The 10,024-nt window shown below is 43.7% G+C and overlaps 1 protein-coding gene across 1 annotated transcript; it reads right to left on the bottom strand.

Annotated features, from left to right (window-relative positions):
- Nucleotides 1–664: 664 nt before the first annotated feature.
- On the bottom strand, nt 665–9,719 carry LOC141552475 (cytochrome P450 11B1, mitochondrial-like). Its single transcript, XM_074284669.1, has 9 exons — nt 9,338–9,719; nt 8,257–8,412; nt 5,423–5,622; nt 4,818–5,021; nt 4,136–4,290; nt 3,481–3,647; nt 2,403–2,481; nt 1,479–1,691; nt 665–899 (listed from the first exon to the last, which is right to left on the bottom strand). The coding sequence occupies exons 1-9, from the start codon at nt 9,601–9,603 to the stop codon at nt 786–788; spliced, it is 1,554 nt and encodes a 517-aa protein (XP_074140770.1). The 5' UTR covers nt 9,604–9,719; the 3' UTR covers nt 665–785.
- Between the last annotated feature and the right edge of the window lie 305 nt (nt 9,720–10,024).

Below are 10,024 nucleotides of genomic sequence, written 5' to 3' on the forward strand. Positions count from 1 at the left end.
AAGGTCCCTTACAATTTGAATAGTCTTTGAATGACTTTTGGATGCAATGAGATCTAATGGTATAAATTTTGTAATTTTGTAATTTGTAAAAAATTGCAATTTGTAAAATTAGCACAATGCCTGGCACATTATAGGGAATTACTCAGTGCTTCTTCCCTTTCCTGCCCTTCCTTCATCCCTCCTCTAGAATGTTTTGTATTTGCTGAGACAAGGTTATATCCTATGGTTTGAAGCTGAAATAAGACTCCCATAAAAAGAGGGGACAGAAGACACAGAGAGGAAGGAGACTCAGAGAGATGACTGTTATATTCCCTTAGCAACATGGAGTGCCAGAAGGGAATCATTCTCTTCATCAATGAGGTGGCTTAATGTCAGTGCTCTTGTCTTGCTTCTAGATTGCATTTGGAACATAGGACTTAAAATGGAAAGGAGACTATGAAGCTGTGGACCCCCACCCCAAAGATGAGGCTGGTATCAGAGCAAATGTTCCAGGATCCTAAGATCTGGATCTGGAGGACCTTAGGATATAAGGTCTAGAATGGAAGAGAGGAAAGAGACCTGAGAAATCATTTCATCCAGCTCCCTCATGGAATTAAGTGATTGTAGAGATGTCATTCAACCAGCAATTAGGTTAGAGACACACAGTTAGGAAGTAGCAGAGCCATAATTGGAAACCGGTTTCTTTTATTTCAAGTTGCACACTGTCAAATACTAAAGGGTTGGGAGACTCAGTCCAAGGGATGGGACCAGGCAGGAATTCTGCTTACTGAGGCAAGGATGCAAGGTTAATTGAGCACACGGAAGGTAAAGAGTGGGAAGGATTTGGGGTGAAGAACAAAGCGGTAGGTCAGGTCCAAGTTGTCCTTACATAAGGTCTCTACATGGAAATTTTTCAAGATCTGGAAAAGATATATGAATTTCAGATAAATTGTCAGATTTTAGCTCCCAGAATCCTAAGGGTCTTCTTGTCTCTTGAAAAGTTTGCTCCTCTCCATTGATCTCTTGTTCTTCCCCCATTTTCTTCTTGATGGGGTCACAGGCTACTGTTCTCCTGCATCCTCCCTTTAAAAGACTTACTTCTAATCCTCCTAAAAATCTAGTAATGTTAGTCTTGGAGAATAGTTCAAAGAGCCATAGATGTATTTCCTCTTAATTTCTGAAGATAAAGCTTGCATAAAAGAGGGCTTATACCTGTTCTACTTGATCCAAAGTCATAGGACTTTACTGAGTGAGTAGAAATTATAGAGAAGAACATTTCAGCTCAATAACAAAACTTTTCTAAGAAATACAGCACTATAGAGTGCTTCAATCAGGATCTATTCAAAGGCTAGACAATCATGCCTTGGAAATTTGAGTTAAGATTAAACAAATGTGACCTTTGAAAGTCTCTTGCAGCTCTAAAATTCTTGGATTTCCCTTTAAACCTACCCCAAACCCTTCCCCCATCCAGTGGATTGACTTCCACTCAGTCCACTCACATGGTGCAGTAAGAGGAGCATTTCATTCTCGGCTAGCCTACGGCCAATGCACTGGCGAATCCCAAAGCCAAAGGACAAGAAGCGGAAGTTGGAGATCTGATTATTGGACTGCTCAGTGCTGGGAGCCAGCCAGCGAAATGGGTCAAAGTGTTCAGGTCTGACAAAGACCTCCGGACTGCGGCCCATGGCATAGAGGGAGATCTCGATCAGAGTCTGTAAGGTGGACAGCATGTGGTGCGGTGAGATAGGGTGGGAAGGAAGGAAGATGATGGAGTGGGATGGGGGAGGATCAGGTGGATTTCTCCCCATTATGGTCCTCAGGGGGCTTCAGGAATGGGGCAGTATATAGGCAGCAAAGACAAAGAATGATGAATGAATCTTTATAGCTATATGTAAAGAACCTCAAGAGACCCACAAGGAGTCCAGATTCTTGGGTTCTAGCCTCATTTCTGCTTTCTACGAGAATAAGGTCAAATGATGTCTTTCTGGCCTTCAAAAAATGAGAACCTGGGACAAAACATAGTTTTGGATCCCTTCCAGCCCTGATAACCTAGGTATCTAGGCTCCTTCCAGCCCTTGTCCTACAGATTAAAATATTTTCCCTTAATATGATGTAAGGAATATTCCTACCTCGAGGGTAAGGACTTTTTCCTCTTTAAAACAAGTTTTTATCTTCAAGGTATCCTTGTATCCCTAATATCTGGCATTGTTATGCACAAAGTAAGTGCTTAATTAATGTTTGTGGACTGAATTTCCAGTCTGATCTATGTTCTATGTTGAACACTTTCCAGTTCTATTATCCCTGTTCTGAATTCCTAGGGGTGTCTGGGACTCTGTCAGGATTCTTAGTGGGAACTGGAGGTTGCAGGTTGCAAGTTGGTCTAGAAGGATAGGGAGTGTGGGAGCAGAGTGGTGTTGACTCACGCCAGCCGGAACATTGTAATTCTGCAGGACCGTGTCCTTGGCCAAGTAGCGATGTATAAGTGAACCAACTGGATAAAGCCTGGAGAGGAGAGCACCCAGCCAGAAGTGATACAGTCAGTATAAAGCCAATATCACTGATTCTTTAGCCCATCATATCCTTTCTCCATCATTCTCCTTTACCATAGTCCTATCCCCCCTTTCCTCTCCCATTCCTATTGATCATGTTTTCTCTAAAACTTATGCTGTATTGCTCTCTAAGATATCTCTGCCATCCCTTTAGACCCTCCAAAAACAACAACAAAAAACCAAATTTCAAATAAGGCCATTCACAGGCTAAAGGTATTTCACACGGATGAAAGTGAGAGAAGGTAACTAAGCCATTTAGCCCAGAGGAGTCTGTAGTGGCTCTCTTCAAATACGGGAAGAGCCATTCTAGGGTTGAGGTAACACATTTGTTCTGTTCTCAGAGAGAAGAACAAAGATCATAAAGGGGAATTATGAGGAAGTCAGATTAAGATTTTAAAAAATGTAAAATGATAGTGCTCTGCAAAGATATATGGGAATCCATAATGAAAAATGAGATAGTGAGGTATAAAGAGGATGATTGATCAGGCTTCAGGGCAGATTTAAGAGGAATTTCTTCATTGGGTAAGGTTTTGATGAGATAAATCTTTTTTTTTTGGCAGTCATGTATGATTTTTAGTCTTGTTTTATTTTTATTTTCTTTTTGAGATAACCTTTGAAGTCTCCTTCAAAAAGTCTTCTATACCTGACCTAAGGAGCCTGAGAATTAGAGCCTTTAAAAACTGGCTAGACTATCTCCCTTATTTCTCAGAAGAGAAAACTGAAACCCAGAGAAACTAAATCTCTTCTAGCAGAATACCTGAAATTGGCTGCAATGGGAGATAATCCCACAGACACTAGCCTCTGGAAGAACAGATAAAGGAATCATAAGTGGGTACCAGAAACACAGTCAGCTCTTGATTTCCCAGTTTGCCAGGGAGGACCTCCTGCTTTGGGCTTTACCGCCAGTCCCTCTCATACCCTACCTACCCACTCTCATCCCTTTCCTACAAACCTCAGGGTCTCTTTGATGGAAGCACGCAGCAGGGGCAGCTCCTTGACCAAGAGCTGGGGCTGCTCTTTGAGCCGTGTCTCTGCCTCCTTAGTCTCTGCTCTCAAAGCACTCTGCAGGTCTTGGTTCCGGGCCAGCTCAAAGATGGTTGCCACCAAAGGGTAAGCTGTCTGTGAAGGGAGCAGGGCTTAAGTCAGGGGAGCCAGGGGCTGGCATCTCCCTCTCAGACCAAATGGTTCTCTGAGGGGAAGGTCCAGGTCAGCCTTTTTGGGGTTTAGGGGGACAGCAAGGGCTACTTCTGCTACCCCAGTGGGCCAGGCCATGGCCCTGAATATATAAACATACAGAAAATGGAGTTTGCAGTCCTGTGGCTGAGCTAAATCTTCTCTCACCCAAGACTTCAGGGGCTTCTTTGAACTCAGGCAAGCAAGATATCCCTGTCTTTAAGGCTTCTAATAGGGGAAGATATTCCACAAAGGGGGGGGCCTAGAAAGGGCAGGTGGAGGGAGGGAAGTGTCCAAGCAAGAGCAATAAGAGAGGTGAGAGGGGCAGGAAAAAGATGCTAAGGGTTCAGTGGTCATCTGAGTGGTCATTGGGTATCTAAGTATCTAGGAAGAAGGGGTAGTTCTGGGATGCTGCTGCCCAGTTGGGCCCTGACCGTTTCCACGCTTCCTGCTGTGAGTTCCGTTATGTTGACTTTAATGGCATCTAGAGAGAGGTCAGCCTTCGCCAGCAGTTCAGCCATGATACCCGAGTATTGGGGTGAGCCATTCAAACACATCTCCTGGTAGATTTTCTGAATACACTTGTCAGCTAGAGGAGATGGAGGAAGATCAGAATAAAGAAACTGAAGGGATACTGTAACTGAGCCCTTTTCTCATGCTCTGGGCACCCCACACCCCGAACATGGATGCTCACTAATATAGGACTCTAGTCTCCTTCCCCTTCAATCTTCCCACCTTCTCCCTCTTCCTCTCTTCATTCTTACATTTCTCCAATTTAAATAGCCCCTTGACACTGGCACTGTAAATGTCTTTACTTTATAAATGGGAAACCTAAATTGCTGAGAGATTAAGTTAGACAGAGATATACAGAAAAGTAGCACCATGACTGGGACCCAAGATTTAAACCTCTGTTCTCTATTGTGAGGTTCCTCGCATTTTATGCCATAATATGCCCCAGCTTTAAAATTCTTTGCTCCAATTTCCATCTTATTTGAACAACAATAAAAAATTCTATGTTGTAAAACACTCTCACTCTACCACTCCTTTCCCTCCCCTCCCCATCTTCTCCCTTTTCTCCCCAGGCCCAGGGTGGGGGTCAGGAGAAGCCCTCCTCACCATACTGGAAAATATGGTCCCAAGATTCTAAGTGTAGTTTCCACAGCTTGGAGTTGATCAACTGGCTCAGGAGCAGCGGTGTGTAGAGGAGCAGGGATGTGGAAGAGAGCATGTTGCTCATGGCCTGGATGAACCTCAGACCCTCAGGATTTGGGTTGTTGCTCAGCAGTCCCAGCCGTTCTCCATATAAGACATAGGTGCCAGCTGAAGGATGGGGGTGGGGAATGAGAGAAGACTGAGTGGTGACAGTGGCCTGTCTAATCAAGTACCCAGCTGCCCCTCTTCCCTTCCCATCCTTGATAACTTTGTAGCCCCCCCCCCTTTTTTTTTTTTGCTAAGGCAATTGGGGTTAAGTGACTTGCTCAGGGTCACACAGCTAGGAAGAGTTAAGTGTCTGAGACCAGATTTGAACTCAGGTCCTCCTGACTTCAGGGCTGGTACTCTACCCACTGCCCCGACCTTCAGCTTTCTTGCAGTCACTTTGTTTCTCCATCTATTGTTTCAAAATCCTGTTCTGAGTATATCTTCCCAAGGGAGTCTCCTAAGATTGCCATCCTCCTACCCCCAACCCACACCCAAACAGAGACTTCCCGCCCCACCCTTACCTTCCATAGTGAATCTGAAAACATAGGGGCAGAGGTTGAAGGTGAGAGACTTTCGAACATTCTTCTGGATTTGATTATTCAGGCATTTAACAAAATCTTGGCAGACAGAATTCAAGAAGGGGATGAACTGATCAGTACTCCTTAGGGAGAGCACTTCCTGGTTCAACTTCACGCGATTATTGAACCACTCTTTCCCATTCCTGGAATTAAGGGGTCAAGGTGACACGTGGGTATCCTTTCTCCCCACCCCAGACTCAACCAGGCCACGCCTCCCTCTGCCTCCATAAGCATTTTTAGTTCTCTTCCTTCCCTCCCTCCTTCTCCCTTTGTCTTAGTTCCTGCTTCTTCACACACTAGAAAGTCTCCACTTAGAAAAGAGCCTTGAAAACAGGTGATCCAAACCCTTCCTAATTGGGAATCCTTACTATGACATTTCCCATGACATCCAATTTCTCCTCGAAGACCTACAGAACAGGTCTCAAAAACCTACAGGGAAACTTATTTCCTCCAGAACAAGCCCCTTCCACTTTGATGTAACTCTCCCTGCTGAGACTCCTTTGCTTCCACTGAGTTTCAACTTAACTTTCTATTTTTCAGAATTTCCTGTCCTTCCTCCTACTGTGGTCCCAGGTCCCTGTCTCCATTTACATTTCTCTCTCTCTTTTTTCGTGCCTCAACCTTCTCTCATTTCTTCATGGGGGTCTCTTTCTTTGCTCATCTTTTATTTTGTTTCTTCTTTTCTCTTCCCAGGAGTCCCACCATCTTACTATATGTGACCACTTCCTCTGCCCTGTAGAAGTACCCATGTTGTGGTATAAAGAATTCTGGACTTATTTAGAATCTAGCTGCTCAAGAGGAAGTTTGTGACGTGAGAGTGAAGAGAAGTTAGGGCTAAGACAACCTCTTGGGGTTGGTGAGATTTCCAAGAAAGGTAGATATAGTTAAAAAAAAAAAAAAAAAAGGGCCAGGACAGGTATCTGAGGAATATGCACCATACCTCACACACAGTAAAGTGTTTATTAAATGCTTGTTGCTCAACTACCTGACTGACTGACCTACAATGGAGACTAATTGATAATTCTATGAGTCAGTTGGAGTTTGATTCCTGGAGGATAGTCTAAAACTGGAAACTCACAATCATAGCTGGCTTTGGACATTTTGAGTAGAATGTCCCCATTGTGAAAAATAGGAGAAAATGAAATTTGCTCTGACAGGGTTTACCAAGATTTTGTTGTATGGGACTCTTGGCTGAAATGAGACTCTGGAAGGGTAGGTTGCTCAGTCATTTCAGTCAAGTCAGTCTCTTTATGACCCCATTTGTATTTTTCTTTGCAAAGATATAATTTGTCATTTTCTTCTCCAGCTAAATTTACAGGAGAAGAAACAGAGTCAAACAAGGTTAATTGACTTGTCTTTAAATTTCTTTGGCTTTAAATCTGACTAAGAAGGAGAGAGTATTGGCTGGATTCTAACCCAATCGAACTGCATTTTGGAGTGTTGGACTGGCTTCTATGTACAACAATTTAGAAAGTAAAAGGACTGGGTGTATGGGGTGGAGAGGAGGGGATGGTGGGGTTAAATCACAGGAGAACTGGTGGATGAATCTGGGAATGCTTAGCCTGGAGAAGGGAATTGGAGGGGTCAGTGGAATAGGATGAGGATGATGATGATGATGATGCATTTATTATGTGCTAGGAATAATAGTAAACATGTTACAAATATTTTCTCCTTTGACCCTTAGGATAGTCTTGGAAAGTAGATGCTATTATTGACCCCACTTTACAGTTGAGGAAACTAAGGCAGACAGAGGGAAAGTGACTTGCTCAGGATCTCATAGCTATTAAGTGTCAAAGGAATTTGAATTTCCAGGACTCCAGGTCCAGTGCTTTAACTTCCCTGGAAGCTTTCCAGTGGAGCTGGATGTCTGTATTGTGATAATGATGTAGAGGTATTTTTTACAGATTAGGGTTCAATATAGGTAAAGATTGTATTACATGGCTTCTCTTGTTACCTCCTATCAATCAGCTATCAAGTTGAAGAACCTACTACATGCAAGACATTGGGGTTCTAAGTATAAGGCAGTTTCAAGCTGCCTTAAGTACACATTAGCTATGGGCAAGACATTGAACTCAGAGTCTCAGTTTCTCTCTCTGCAAAATGGGGATAAGGTGATAGCCTCCCCTCACAGGTTGTGCAAGAATCAAATGAGATATTTGTAAAGTGCTGAGCAAACTTGAGAGAGCTACAGGAATTCCAGCTCTCCCTAAATACAAAGAATAAATATTTTGAGATTTATGAGAATGAGAGAAGCTGTTATCTCAAACAGAAATGCCTGGGGAGTAGGGATAGTTGGTTACTTTTGCCTAAATATAAGCTGACCTCGAGAGACATCCAAATTATGTTATTTCTCAGGGAAGTCCTATTCACTTAAATCTCACTGATTGCTTCTTTTTCTTCTTCCAACCTGCCTGCTCTCTGCCTGGATCTCTCTGTAGGTCTCATCCCCTAAGCCCATTTGATTCCATTGTCATAATTCACCTCTCTGTGGGTGATTTCCAAGTGACATCTAAGCTCTGGGATAAGTATTTGACCACCCACTGAAATGTTCAACAATGAGCTCATTGTGCCTTCCCTCCATCCTCCTTCCTTGATGATGAGAACTCCTGCAACTTCCTGGGTGGCAGATGGGTATCTTAGACCAGGGATTCTCTGGGAATCCTTCTATTCCTCCCTGCTTCCTTTCAGCTGAGACATGGGCTAGCCAGTCTGTCTGTTCTGGACTCCCTCTTTCCCTGGGATTCTGTGCTGCTCCCCAGCCCTGCCCAAGTACTCACAGGAGGAAGATGCCATATTTGAGCTTTCGGGACTGTCTGTGCTTTAACCAGGGGATCACCTGATTCCTCTGGGGAAATTGTCCTTCAGCCTTCATCACCTTCTCCACATCCTGGGGCATCAGAATATGCACTTTACTCAAAGTTCCCACCTTGTCCCTGCAGGAAAGAATAGGGCTCAACATTCAGCCTGGCCAGCTGTCACTTCCAGACGGCAGGAACCCGTGGCTCCCTTCAGCCTGGGGGTTCTTGAAGAATGGCAATTGGCTTCTCAATGTACGAATCCTTTTAGGTTAGGGACTATTAAGGGAACTCTGTTGAATTCTTTTCTATATCCTTCAAAGTTCAATTCAAAGGCTCCCTCCTCCAGGAATCCTTCCTTGATCCAGTCCAAGTAACACATTTTAAACTCCTTTTGTTCACACCTTTCTAAGACACACAAAGTATAATGTGTATAATAGTTTTCTATATATTTTTTCTTAACTGGAAATCAAGATTTCTCTCTCTAGATTCCGAGGTTCATCCCAGTTAGCATAAGTTTTGTATCAGCTTAGAAGATTGCAGATATTTAAGAAATATTTGTTGAACCAACAAACAAACACTCAACAAACATTTAAGAGCTTACTCTACTCCAGACACAGAAGAATGCTTCATTTATTGCAGCTGTGATGACCATCAAGGTCTTCCTTCCGTCTAACCTAAATCCTTCTCAGTAGAACTTGAGTCCTCTGATGAGCATCTTGGTAGAAAGAAGCCCAGTACATTACTTGATTGCCTATCTACTACCTGCAATAAAGAGCCACTATTCCAAAGATGTTATTTCAATATTTTCTCCTCCAGCTGTCGTGTCTGAGCTGCTCTCCAGTGAGGGGAAGAGGAGAAACTGAGTCACCCACCCTTCTATCCTATTTTCTTGTTATAAGACCCTAACTGGTCCAGGGGCTCACAATGGACCCAGTGTTAAGGTGCTGTTAGAAGTCAAACTTGAATTAGGATTGGGGATCATTCTACAACCAGGGTTCAAGTTCCTGCGCTTGGGGCCCCACAGAAAGAACAGTGGTCAGTAAGTTTAACAGAATATTACCTGTAGATCGGTCCTAGTTTCTGAAAGTTCTTCTGGGTATCAAGATGTAAGTTCTTATAACCTTTGTCCTTCCATATTCGCATTATCTTGGTCCAGGGATTGCCTTCGCTCTGGGGAATGGCCTGGAAGGGCCTCACAGAACCAGGTAGGGGCTCTGACTCCCTGAGGGGCTCCTGGATAGCCCTTGTGGTCAGTCGTCGGCATCCCCCCAGCCTCCACAACAGGGTCTGTAGCAGCTGTGACCCTAACTCTGTTACCTGCTTCATCTCCCGCTGTCTGAGTCTTGGTCTGTGCCTGATTTCAGGCCCATCCCATAAGCTGTTTAAAAAGGAAAAAATTCAAATTCAAGGTCAATGTCAGATCTACATCATGAGAAGAGGGCCCAGGGTCATGTAACAAATAGAGATTGTGGGGAGAGAGACGAACTAGGGGCAATAGATGTGGGAGGGACTTCTTATGAGATGACTCAGAAGGGTCTTTAAACATGCAAAGTGTACTCATTTTTCATGGGCCCCATTTTTCACAAACCACACAAAGGAAGTGATTTGCTCAGGGTCAAAGAATTAGTAATATTTCACCTGAGATTCATATTTATGTCTCCTCACTCGTAATTCATGGCTTTTCCCATTGCATCACTGACTTTCAAAGGACTGGACCAGAGATAAGGAAAGGCCCTAAAAACTGTGC

This window comes from Sminthopsis crassicaudata, chromosome 1 (assembly GCF_048593235.1).
Source record: "Sminthopsis crassicaudata isolate SCR6 chromosome 1, ASM4859323v1, whole genome shotgun sequence".
Lineage (NCBI taxonomy): Eukaryota > Metazoa > Chordata > Mammalia > Dasyuromorphia > Dasyuridae > Sminthopsis > Sminthopsis crassicaudata.